This window comes from Phoxinus phoxinus (genome assembly GCF_949152265.1).
Source record: "Phoxinus phoxinus genome assembly, chromosome: 1".
In the NCBI taxonomy this organism is placed as follows: Eukaryota; Metazoa; Chordata; class Actinopteri; order Cypriniformes; family Leuciscidae; genus Phoxinus; species Phoxinus phoxinus.
The window spans coordinates 51942270-51956968 of NC_136876.1; the positions used below are offsets into that span (position 1 = coordinate 51942270).

Genomic DNA, 14699 nt, shown 5'->3' on the forward strand with positions numbered 1-14699 from the left:
GACAGACAGACAGACAGACAGACAGACAGACAGACATACAAACAGACAGATATACAGATAGACAGATACAGACAGACAGACAGACAGACAGACAGATATACAGACAGACAGATATACAGACAGACAGACAGATATACAGACAGATATACAGACAGACAGACAGACAGACAGACAGATAGATAGATAGATAGATAGACAGACAGACAGACAGACAGACAGAGAGACAGATAGATAGATAGATAGATAGATAGACAGACAGACAGACAGACAGACAGACAGACAGACAGATAGATAGATAGATAGATAGATAGATAGATAGATAGAAACTATGTAAATATATACAGTAGAAAAAAAGAAATTTCTGCAGTTCTCATTCATTCTTTTTGCTGTAATCAAGGGTGTAGATTTGGTTTGAACATTGGGGGGGTTTTCATGTGATCATGGTATAAATTTTGGGGGGGTTGTGGGGGGGTTGTAATGCATATATTTAAATATTGGGGGGGTTATCTCCCCCCTAACCCCCCCACAAATTACGCCCCTGGCTGTAATAGTCATTAAAACTTTAAAAATAAAAGTCCATTGTGTATGTAATGCTCCTGTTGTTAGCAGACATCCCAACCTGCAAAAGTCCTGTCAGGGAGGTATCCCGAATGATAAATCAACTGCGTGTTTTCTGAATATGTTGCCAGTGTTATGGTGGAATTGGCTTATTTTGAGACAGACATATATATATATATATATATATATATATATATATATATATATATATATATATATATATATATATATATATATATATATATATATATATATGTGTGAATTGTTTTGTTGTGTGAGTGAGTTTTTGGAGGTGAGAGTAACTGTGAAGAAGGATGAAGACTGTATGAAGAGATTAGGGAAAGACTTCAGTATTGAGCAATGCTTGTTAGCAACTGAAATAAACTCTCCATCACCCAAAACTGGCACTAATGGATCACCCTATGGGATCACCTCATCATCAGACTCTCGTCGATGAGTGAAGAGTTTGACAGTTTCACTGAGAATCAACTCATCCGTTTTCATCAACAAGCCATAGTAATTATTTTACACATGTGACAAAACAAAATGCAGTTTGCTTAAATCGATAAGAAATTAAAATCTGATGTGAATAAGCTAATTGTTTTAAGAGAAAAAATTGAGCCAAAGCGATGGAGAAAAATGTCAACAAGCGATTTTTGGTTGCTAGGAAACGGAAACGCTCCTCGCAAGAACCGGAATGAAGCCACAAATAATGAGCTCATTTCCGTCGTTATTGGGAGTAAAAGTCTTCATATTAATAATAAATGCATTTTATCATATAATATAAAACATAAAGGAAACATAGATACAACAGCTAAATAAAGTTCACTCAACGTGAGTGGCATTGCTAAGTTTTAAAGATGTAACGTGCAAGCATGTGGCTATTGTATATAAAAATGCTTTTATTTTTATTTTTACCACAGCTAGTTCTGATTCTCATATTTGTTTAGACAATTGTGAAATTTGTAAAATGTGCGCGTAACAACAAATAACCAAGTTTGTTTTGATGCTGAGTATTTTGCGTCCCAACAGTGAAAACAAACTAAAACTCATATAAAACAAAGCTTATTAATTAGAACATACACAAAAGAGTACACGAAATTAATGAAAAAACAACAACAACAACATATTTTAAACAACATAACGGGCACAACTCTGATGTGGAGCCGAGACTTTTATTTTGAATTACAGAGACGAGTTTGATATATCTGACTTCACACTCTATCAGTTTGAAACCGTTTGGGAGCGTAAACTAGCAACAAGTGGAGGACAGCACACATCACATCTACAGACAACACCACACGGGGATATTAATGTGATCACCATTCATAATGATTTAGTGCTCAGCGACTACTTACCTTAGACAAATACCTGTGTTTACATTAGCACTTTATGTAGCTTCTTCTTTAAAAACAGAAGTAGCGCTTCTCAATATCTGTGAATGAGTTTTGCGAACTGGTGAGCTAACGTTAATATAAACGATGTACACTAACTACATTACATGAAGATTACTATTTATGTATTCATAATAATATTCATATAATTTTAAAAGCTTGTCACGACTTTTTTTTTGTAGGCTGACAATTTAATCATGACGTCTGTCTGCTAGCTATGATAATTATGATAATTAATATGCATCAATAATACTGCATGAAGTATTATATTAATATGTACAGTATTTAAAATGATATTTTGTTGTTTTTAGGAGCAACATGAGTGATCAGGACTCCTGTGGGATTCTGGACTCTGAGTTTGATCATTATCTGGTCGATATGAAACCATATGTGCTGAAACTGACACACAAGACAGGTGAGAATACACTACAAGTGTGTGTGTGTGTGTGTGTGTGTGTGTGACACCTGTCATTTCAATACATGGTTTATATCACCACTCAGTTAGGAAGATACAATATCTGGCAACATCTTTGTGTCATAATTAGCACAGACAAAGTATATGGATAAATCATTTGCCACTAACTTTGTTTTGATATTTCCATACTCATAGTGCACTTTATTTTTTATTATTTTTTATGTCAAGTCAGCTTTATTTATACAGCGCTTTTTACAATATAGAGTGTTTTAAAGCAGCTTTACAGAGATAACAGGAGAATAATGCAACAAAGTTTGTGTCCAGAAGAAAATAGCGTCACAGTCCAGCTTCATTTCTGTTGTAAAAAAGTTATTAATTTAGTTCATTTATATATATATAGCCGCTCTGGAGTAAACTGTGGTGTCATCGTCCAGCTCAGTTCAGTTCTCATATAATGCTGCTGTCAGATCAATAATATTACTGAATATTGATATGTACACTGCCGTTCAATTATGTTTTTAAAAGAAGTCTCTTCTGCTCACCAAGGCTGCTTTTTTAAAATTAAAATATATAAAAAAAACGGTAATATTGTGAAATATTATTAAAATTTTAAATAATGGTTTGTTATTTTATTATACTTTAACATGTAATTTATTCCTGAGATCAAAGCTGAGTTTTCAGCATCATTACTCCAGTCTTCAGTGTCACATGACCCTTCAGAAATCAGGATAATATAATAATAAACATTTATGATTATTATCAATGTTGAAAACAGTTTTTTTCTCAGGATTATTTGATGAATAGAAAGTTCAATTTTTTTTTTGAAAATATAATCTTTTGTAACATTATAAAAGTCTTTTCTGCAACTTTTAATCAATATATTTAATCCTTGAGGAATAAAAGTATTGATTTATTTGATTTATTTTCTCTAGAAAATAAAATAAAAACGATTACTGTGTGTAATGTTTCAAAAGCTTTCTATGTCAGATCAATGCTGTTCTTCTGAACTTTCCATTCTATATATAAATGTATTTATTTACTGACACTTTTGATCAATTTAATGTATCTCTGCTGAATAAAAGTATTCATTTCTTTCCAAAAAACGAACGGTAGTGTTTAATGTTACAGAAGCTTTATATCTCAGATTAAAGGTTGGGTAGGTAAGAATTGTCTAAAGAACTTTTTTTCAAATTGGCTTAAACTGTCTTTATATACCAATACATAATTAAAATGTAAGTACTTTGAAAAAGAGAGTATAAAAACTGAGTGACTCTAGTGTATTTAATTTTCAAAAAACACAGCTCATTAATTCCTACCGGGACGAAACAAGTGATTGGCTTGCGCAACTGTCACTCTCCGTCGCCATGACTACCGCCGCTATTACTGGCTCTGCCCACGTGCGCGCAGTCGCGCACCCGCTTTTAGGCGGGAGTGAATGGAATTAATGAGCTGTGTTTATTGAAGATTAAATACACTAGAGTCACTCAGTTTTTTATACTCTCTATTTCAGAGTACTTGCATTTTAATTATGTATTGGTATATAAAGACAGTTTAAACAAATTTGAATAAAAGTTCTTTAGACAATTCTTACCTACCCTTCCTTTAAGACTGTTCTTTTGAACTTTATATTCATCAAAGAATCTAAAAACACTGTTTTCCACTTGAGCATCAGATCATCATATTATCCTGATTTCTGGAGGGTCATGTGACACTGAAGACTGGAGTAATGATGCTGAAAACTCAGCTTTGATCACAGGAATACATTACACTTTACTAATATATTCATATAGAAAACCCTTTATTTTAAATTGTAATAATAGTTCACAATATTACTGTTTTATTTGTATTTTTAATCAAATAAATGCAGTCTTGGTGAGCAGAAGAGTTCTTTCAAAAACATTTAAAATCATGTGTCCGTCTCGTGGTCTCTCACACGTCCTCATGTGTCCTCATGTGTCCATCATGTGTCCATCCTGTGTCCGGCTCGTGGTCTCTCACGTGTCCATCAGAGCGTCAGCGGTGCGCGCTGTGGATTAAGAAGCTGTGTGACCCGGTGGCTTGTGGATCGGGACTGACGGGAAGGAAGAATCGTAACGTGTACGCCCGACTCCTCCTGCACATGCTCACGAGAGGAGCTTTAGAGGGTCCCTTCACACACAAACCTGACGCCGGCCGACTCAAGACGTTACCCACGTACATGGTAAACACACCACTGGAGTTTAGCTTTAGCTTGACTCAAGTTAGAGGGATAGTTCACCCAGATATGAAGATTAGCCCATGATTTACTCGCCCTCAAGACATCCTACTGTAGATGTACATGACATTCTTCTTCCAGACGAACACAATCTGAGTTATATTACAGTTTTTCTTTATTGCTTAAACACTAGAACCAGGCTTTTGAACTAACATTTCAAAACCATAATGCCATTTATCAAAAAGCACACCCTTTTCACTAAACTATAAACACAAATCCCTTCATTTCTCATTGCCTACACCATGTGGCCATTTAGAAAGCACTAGTATTGAGTATTGTTCACTCAAGTCAGCACAGCTTCAGCTCAGTTAGCACACAATTCCCTAGATGAAAACACTAAGAGTCAAAATTTAACATCCTTCAATAGATAGATAAAAGGGCCTGAATCAGTTTATTGAGTTTTGTAACAATGGATCCAGAAAGACATGAAGAAAGAAGTCGAGGAGGAAGAGGAGGAGGAAGGGCAAGAAGACAAGCATTCTCGGATGAAATTCAAGCCACTTTAGGTGACCATGTCCCAAAGTATATCCATGGTATGACTATGAGGGAGGCTGGTCTACGAGTAAGGCCAAAGTTGAGTCGCTTCACCGTCGCCTCCGTCATCAGAAGCTTCAGGAGCTGTGCTGGCCAACAAAACTCTATCACTGAATAAGAGACAAACATTTCCATTTGTCTTTGATTAGGTTTATTTTCTTGCAAGAAAAGGCCAGCAGTCGTACAGTCACACAGAGTGTGAGCACAAGCAACATATCTTACCAGTTTTGAAAATGTTGTTTTGAATTTATTGCACCAGTGTGTAAGACTATGTTGTTGTGCGTGTGATTTTGAGGGCTTGTGTGTCCTGTCTGAAGGCAAAGTTTGGTTTTTCAGCAAGAGTGAATAGTTTTGAGTGTAAAGCTTCATTTTGACCTGAAAATAGGAAGTTTGGAGAATTGGGTGAGACGTTATGGATTTGTGTTTACTGTTCTGAGAATACGAGGCATAGTTTCAAGAAATGTGTTTAAGCAATCGAGAAAAACTGTAAACAATGTCCTGGCTCTTCCAAGCTTTATAATGGTCCATCAAAGTGCAACTATCCATCATAAAAATGCATCTATCCGTCATAAAAGATGGATAGATGCACTTTATGATGGACAGATCCACTTTTATGACGGATATATGCACTTTATGATGGACAGATGCACTTTTATGATGGACAGATGCACTTTTATGATGGACAGATCCACTTTTATGATGGATAGATGCACTTTTATGATGGATAGATGCACTTTATGATGGATAAATGCACTTTATGATGGATAAATGCTCCTTTATGATGGAAAGATGCACTTTTATGATGGACAGATGCACTTTTATGATGGATAGATGCACTTTTATGATGGATAGATGCACTTTTATAATGGATAGATGCACTTTTATGATGGATAGATGCACTTTTATGATGGACAGATCCACTTTTATGATGGATAGATGCACTTTTATGATGGACAGATCCACTTTTATGATGGATAGATGCACATTTATGATGGACAGATCCACTTTTATGATGGATAGATCCACTTTTATGATGGACAGATCCACTTTTATGATGGATAGATGCACTTTATGATGGACAGATCCACTTTTATGATGGACAGATCCACTTTTATGATGGATAAATGCACATTTATGATGGACAGATCCACTTTTATGATGGACAGATCCACTTTTATGATGGATAGATGCACTTTATGATGGACAGATCCACTTTTATGATGGATTGATGAACTTTTATGATGGATAGATGCACTTTTATGATGGATAGATGCACTTTATGATGGACAGATCCACTTTTATGATGGATAGATGCACTTTATGATGGACAGATCCACTTTTATGATGGATAGATGCACTTTTATGATGATAGATGCACATTTATGATGGATTGATGAACTTTTATGATGGATAGATGCACATTTATGATGGATAGATGCACTTTTATGATGGACAGATCCACTTTTATGATGGATAGATGCACTTTATGATGGATAGATGCACATTTATGATGGATAGATGCACTTTTATGATGGACAGATGCACATTTATGATGGATAGATGCACTTTTATGATGGACAGATCCACTTTTATGATGGATAGATGCACTTTATGATGGATAGATGCACTTTATGATGGATAGATGCACTTTTATGATGGATAGATGCACAATCATGATGGATGGATGCACTTTTATGATGGATAGATGCACTTTTATGATGGACAGATCCACTTTTATGATGGATAGATGCACTTTATGATGGACAGATCCACTTTTATGATGGATTGATGCACTTTTATGATGGATAGATGCACTTTTATGATGGACAGATCCACTTTTATGATGGATAGATGCACTTTATGATGGATAGATGCACTTTTATGATGGATAGATGCACTTTTATGATGGATAGATGCACTTTTATGATGGATAGATGCACTTTCATGATGGACAGATCCACTTTTATGATGGATAGATGCACTTTATGATGGATAGATGCACTTTCATGATGGACAGATCCACTTTTATGATGGATAGATGCACTTTATGATGGATAGATGCACTTTTATGATGGATAGATGCACTTTCATGATGGACAGATCCACTTTTATGATGGATAGATGCACTTTATGATGGATAGATGCACTTTTATGATGGATAGATGCACTTTTATGATGGATAGATTCACTTTTATGATGGATAGATTCACTTTATGATGGACAGATCCACTTTTATGATGGATAGATGCACTTTTATGATGGATAGATGCACTTTTATGATGGATGGATGCACTTTTATGATGGATAGATGCACTTTTATGATGGATAGATTCACTTTATGATGGACAGATCCACTTTTATGATGGATAGATGCACTTTTATGATGGATAGATGCACTTTATGATGGATAGATGCACTTTTATGATGGATGGATGCACTTTTATGATGGATAGATGCACTTTTATGATGGATAGATGCACTTTATGATGGATAGATGCACTTTTATGATGGATAGATGCACTTTATGATGGATAGATGCACTTTTTTATGATGGATAGATGCACTTTTATGATGGATAGATGCACTTTATGATGGATAGATGCACTTTTATGATGGATAGATGCACTTTTATGATGGATAGATGCACTTTATGATGGATAGATGCACTTTTATGATGGACAGATGCACTTTTATGATGGACAGATGCACTTTTATGATGGATAGATGCACTTTTATGATGGATAGATGCACTTTTATGATGGATAGATGCACTTTTATGATGGATAGATGCACTTTTATGATGATAGATGCACTTTATGATGGATAGATGCACTTTTATGATGGATAGATGCACTTTTATGATGGATAGATGCACTTTATGATGGATAGATGCACTTTTATGATGGATAGATGCACTTTTATGATGGATAGATGCACTTTTATGATGATAGATGCACTTTATGATGGATAGATGCACTTTTATGATGGATAGATGCACTTTTATGATGGACAGATCCACTTTTATGATGGATAGATGCACTTTATGATGGATAGATGCACTTTTATGATGGATAGATGCACTTTTATGATGGATAGATGCACTTTTATGATGGATAGATGCACTTTCATGATGGACAGATCCACTTTTATGATGGATAGATGCACTTTTATGATGGATGGATGCACGTTTATGATGGAAGATGCACTTTTATGATGGATAAATGCACTTTTATGATGGATAGATACACTTTTATGATGATAAACGCACTTTTATGATGGATGGATGCACTTTTATGATGATAGATGCACTTTTATGATGGATAGATGCACTTTTATGATGATAGATGCACTTTTATGATGGATGGATTCACTTTTATGATGGACAGATGCACTTTTATGATGATAGATGCACTTTTATGATGGATAGATGCACTTTTATGATGGACAGATGCACTTTTATGATGATAGATGCACTTTTATGATGGATAGATGCACTTTTATGATGGATAGACACAATTTTATGATGGATAGATGCACTTTTATGATGGATAGACACACTTTTATGATGGATAGATGCACTTTTATGATGGATAGACACTTTTATGATGGATAGACACACTTTTATGATGGATAGATGCACTTTCATGATGGATGGATGCACGTTTATGATGGAAGATGCACTTTTATGATGGATAAATGCACTTTTATGATGGATAGATGCACTTTTATGATGGATAGATGCACTTTTATGATGGATAGATGCACTTTTATGATGGATAGATTAACTTTTATGATGGATAGACACACTTTTATGATGGATAGATGCACTTTTATGATGGACAGATCCACTTTTATGATGGATAGATGCACTTTATGATGGATAGATGCACATTTATGATGGATAGATGCACTTTTATGATGGACAGATGCACATTTATGATGGATAGATGCACTTTTATGATGGACAGATCCACTTTTATGATGGATAGATGCACTTTATGATGGATAGATGCACTTTTATGATGGATAGATGCACAATCATGATGGATGGATGCACTTTTATGATGGATAGATGCACTTTTATGATGGACAGATCCACTTTTATGATGGGTAGATGCACTTTTATGATGGACAGATCCACTTTTATGATGGATAGATGCACTTTATGATGGATAGATGCACTTTTATGATGGATAGATGCACTTTTATGATGGATAGATGCACTTTCATGATGGACAGATCCACTTTTATGATGGATAGATGCACTTTATGATGGATAGATGCACTTTCATGATGGACAGATCCACTTTTATGATGGATAGATGCACTTTATGATGGATAGATGCACTTTTATGATGGATAGATGCACTTTATGATGGATAGATGCACTTTTATGATGGATAGATGCACTTTCATGATGGACAGATCCACTTTTATGATGGATAGATGCACTTTATGATGGATAGATGCACTTTTATGATGGATAGATTCACTTTATGATGGATAGATGCACTTTTATGATGGATGGATGCACTTTTATGATGGATAGATGCACTTTTATGATGGATGGATGCACTTTTATGATGGATAGATGCACTTTTATGATGGACAGATGCACTTTGATGATGGATAGATGCACTTTTATGATGGATAGATGCACTTTATGATGGATAGATGCACTTTTATGATGGATGGATGCACTTTTATGATGGATAGATGCACTTTTATGATGGATAGATGCACTTTATGATGGATAGATGCACTTTTATGATGGATAGATGCACTTTATGATGGATAGATGCACTTTTATGATGGATAGATGCACTTTTATGATGGATAGATGCACTTTTATGATGGATAGATGCACTTTTATGATGATAGATGCACTTTATGATGGATAGATGCACTTTTATGATGGATAGATGCACTTTTATGATGGATAGATGCACTTTTATGATGATAAACGCACTTTTATGATGGATGGATGCACTTTTATGATGATAGATGCACTTTTATGATGGATTGATGCACTTTTATGATGGATAGATACACTTTTATGATGATAAACGCACTTTTATGATGGATGGATGCACTTTTATGATGGATAGATGCACTTTTATGATGATAAACGCACTTTTATGATGGATGGATGCACTTTTATGATGGATAGATGCACTTTTATGATGATAGATGCACTTTATGATGGATAGATGCACTTTTATGATGGATAGATGCACTTTTATGATGGATAGATACACTTTTATGATGATAAACGCACTTTTATGATGGACGGATGTACTTTTATGATGATAGATGCACTTTTATGATGATAGATGCACTTTTATGATGGATAGATTCACTTTTATGATGGACAGATGCACTTTTATGATGATAGATGCACTTTTATGATGGATAGATGCACTTTTATGATGATAGATGCACTTTTATGATGGATAGATTCACTTTTATGATGGACAGATGCACTTTTATGATGATAGATGCACTTTTATGATGGATAGACACACTTTTATCATGGATAGACACACTTATGATGGATAGATGCACTTTTATGATGGATAGACACACTTTTATGATGGATAGATGCACTTTTATGATGGATAGACACACTTTTATGATGGATAGATCCACTTTTATGATGGATAGACACTTTTATGATGGATAGATGCACTTTTATGATGGATAGACACTTTTATGATGGATAGATGCAGTTTTATGATGGATAGACACACTTTTATGATGGATAGATCCACTTTTATGATGGATAGATGCACTTTCATGATGGATTGATGCACTTTTATGATGGATAGACACACTTTTATGATGGATAGATGCACTTTCATGATGGATAGATGCACTTTTATGATGGATAGATGCACTTTTATCATGGATAGATGCACTTATGATGGATAGACACACTTTTATGATGGATAGACACACTTTTATGATGGATAGATGCACTTTCATGATGGATGGATGCACGTTTATGATGGAAGATGCACTTTTATGATGGATAGACACACTGTTATGATGGATAGATGCACTGTTATGATGGATAGATGCACTTTTATGATGGATAGATGCACGTTTATGATGGATAAATGCACTTTTATGATGGATAGATGCACTTATGATGGATAGACACACTTTTATGATGGATAGACACACTGTTATGATGGATAGATGCACTTTTATGATGGATAGATGCACGTTTATGATGGATAGATGCACTTTTATGATGGATAAATGCACTTTTATGATGGATAAATGCACTTTTATGATGGATAGATGCACTTTTATGATGGATAGATTAACTTTTATGATGGATAGACACACTTTTATGATGAATAGATGCACTTTATGACGGATAGATGCACTTTTATGATGGATAGATGCACTTTAATGATGGATAGACACACTTTTATGATGGATAGATGCACTTTTATGATGGATAGATGCACTTTTATGATGGATGGATGCACTTTTATGATGGATAGATGCACTTTTATGATGGATTGATTCACTTTTATGATGGATAAATGCACTTTTATGATGGATAGATGCACTTTTATGATGGATAGATGCACTTTTATGATGGATAGATGCACTTTCATGATGGATGTATACACTTTTATGATGGACAGATGCACTTTTATGATGGATAGATGCACATTTATCATGGATAGATGCACTTTTATGATGGATAGATGCACATTTATCATGGATAGATGCACTTATGATGGATAGATGCACTTTATGATGGACAGATGCACTTTTATGATGATAGATGCACTTTTATGATGGATAGATGCACTTTTATGATGGATAGATGCACTTTTATGATGGATAGATACACTTTTATGGACTTCACAACAGAAACATCCATTCACTGCCATTATAAAGCTTGGAAGAGCCATGACATTGTTTAATATAACTCTGAATGTATTCGTCTGAAATAAGAATGTCATATAGGCTACACTATGATGGCTTGAGGGTGAGTAAATCATGGACTAATTTTCATTTTTGGGTGAACTATCCCTTTAAGGCAACATGAATCAGTGTTGAGAGCTAGAATGAGTGATGTTAAATCTTTGTATCCCTGTGTTCAGTCCATCTATTTTGACGAGCCGCTGTCGGGAAGCTCGGATCGGGACCAGAGATCTGCGGCGCTGCCGGATTGGGTGTGTGGGGAGTTGGGTCCGGCTGACGGCTCATGGGCCACATCACTGCTCTCAAACACACACAGGTACGACACCGCCTCCTCTCAGGCCTCACACCGCACTCCTGATGTGCTTTATTAAGAGCATGATTGGGAATCATTCCCACGACCCTACACAGGACAAGCGGTGGATGGAGGAATTACCTATTAAGGCCATACTGAATGTTACCACAAAATCAGATGAAAAGAGATATGTTGTATATAGCCTATTTTAGGACCACAGGCCTTTGATTCACAAGGCAGAGTTATTAATAATAATGCTAATAAAACAGGCAAATATGTGACCCTGGATCACAAACCCAGTCTGGAGTCGCACGGGTATATCTGTGGCAATAGCCAACTATACATTGTATGGGTCAAAATTATCCATTTTTCTTTTATGCCAAAAATCATGAGGATATTAAGATCATGTTCCATGAAGATATTTAGTAAATGTCCTACCGTAAATATATAAAACGTATTTTTGTGAGTGAATGCAGCACAATCGTGAACATAAATGCACAACTTTAAAGCAGATTTTCTCAATGTTTACATTTTTTTGCTCCCTCAGATTCCAGATTTACAATAGTTGTGTCTCGACCAAATATTGTCCTATCCTAACAAACTACACATCAATGGAAAGATTATTTATTCAGATTTAAAAAAATTGACCCATAAGAATTTGTGGTCCAGGGTCACATGGGGTGTGACCCTCAGAGCTGAAGATTACACTGGTCCCTCCGTCCGCAGATCGAGGAAGAGTGTGTGTCGCTGTCAGTCAGATCACACACACTAATATTTTGAGGCTATTCACCTGTAGTTTGAAGAAATGTAATCCCTTAAACTGTAAAGTACATCTGTAAATATGCATTAACTTCAAGACATTTGTGTTTTTGAATTTTATTTATAAAGATTTTTAAATAAAAAAAGTAGCGGTGTAGCGATACCCTCATGTCAGGACTCGAAACATATCACGATACTGAACTCACAATATGATTGCGATACTCTATGATAAAAGGTTAACAAGAAATGTTCTGTTGATTAAAATGCTGAATTGTGTGTGTAAATGAATAGTGTTGGACTTCGAAACCCAAAGCACAGGACAATAGAGACGCCAGAATAACAATATTCATGATTCTGAAGCTGAAAACACAGAATTATTGTAGACGAATATTCTTGCACTCTTTCACTGACTAGATATATTTACAATAATGTAGGACACTTTTTACTGTAACATTTGGCATTATCAGGACCCACAAATATTGCATTATTATACATTATATTCAACATTATATATAGCAGTTTAATGTAGTGCTGACACTAAAACTCTGAAAACTTGATTTTTTTTTTCTATCCAACTATCCACGATACTGTTGCATTTTTGTATTGTTATATATATTGTGAAACAATATAATGTTACACCTCTATAAAAAAATACTGCGGTTACAGTAAATATCATGTTTTTTTCTTACATTATGTAAATGTGTTTGTGAAATGTCTTTAATTGTCATAAAAATAGTGGCACAACAATCTTAAAAATAAAGGTTCCAATGTTATTTTATTTTTTCAGCAGGGATGCCATAGAAAACCCTTTTTTCTTCTTAGTGTGAAGACCATTTGCATAACCTGAAGAGCTTTTTCCACTATAAAGACTTCTGCTGAACGTGCAGGTTCTCCATAAAGCCGATAGAGAGTGTGTGTTAAGATGGCAGGTCCATGTCTGTCCACCTGATGGCGCTCTCCCCTCACTCGTGTCTCCTGAAGCGCCTCAGTTTTAGAGAGGCTGATCTGAGAGGTGTGTGTGTTGTTGATGTGTGTGTTTAGTGCCACAAGAAGAGTTCAGATCATTAGTGGTGTTTGCTATTATATATTATATTGATTTAAATAAACTATTATTAATGTATAAAAAACACACACAAAAAAACACATAAAATCAATATGCAAACTTTTTTTTCTTCTTTTTTAAATTCCTTCTCAGTTTCTTGACACTTCTGGAATCACAACATTAAATGTATCAATACTTTGAAATTGTGGTAAAACATTTTTTTTTAAGTAGCTTTGTCATAATTTGACCACAAATACAGAAAATATCTTAAATTCCCCCTGTATTAATCATTATATCCCTTACAACTCATCTTTGATCACTAAAATTACATATTTAAATGTTATTTCCTTCGTGAGGCCTTAAAATATCTTGAATGTAACTCGACACCCTTGCCTTATTTAGTATGCGCAGTTCTATGAATATGCAAATGAGCCCCGCCTCCACTCACTCACTCAGAGATCCACTGGTTGACGATCACACGTTGATCTGATTGGTTACAAGGT

At 35.1% G+C, this 14699-nt stretch overlaps 1 protein-coding gene across 4 annotated transcripts in view; it reads left to right on the forward strand.

Moving 5' to 3' along the window:
• Nucleotides 1–1774: 1774 nt before the first annotated feature.
• Nucleotides 1775–14699, forward strand: part of cep112 (centrosomal protein 112) — a gene marked incomplete at its 3' end in the record, with an annotated part of 233392 nt that continues 220467 nt past the window's right edge. For 3 of the 4 annotated variants that reach the window (XM_079622921.1, XM_079622924.1, XM_079622923.1), the window contains exons 1-4: nt 1790–2016; nt 2264–2367; nt 4377–4567; nt 12283–12419. In XM_079622921.1, coding sequence (XP_079479047.1) covers nt 2000–2016; nt 2264–2367; nt 4377–4567; nt 12283–12419 — 449 coding nt within the window. In that variant the 5' untranslated portion in view covers nt 1790–1999. Of the gene's footprint in view, nt 2017–2263; nt 2368–4376; nt 4568–12282; nt 12420–14699 lie in introns of all 4 variants that reach the window. The other variant, XM_079622922.1, reaches the window with a different exon arrangement.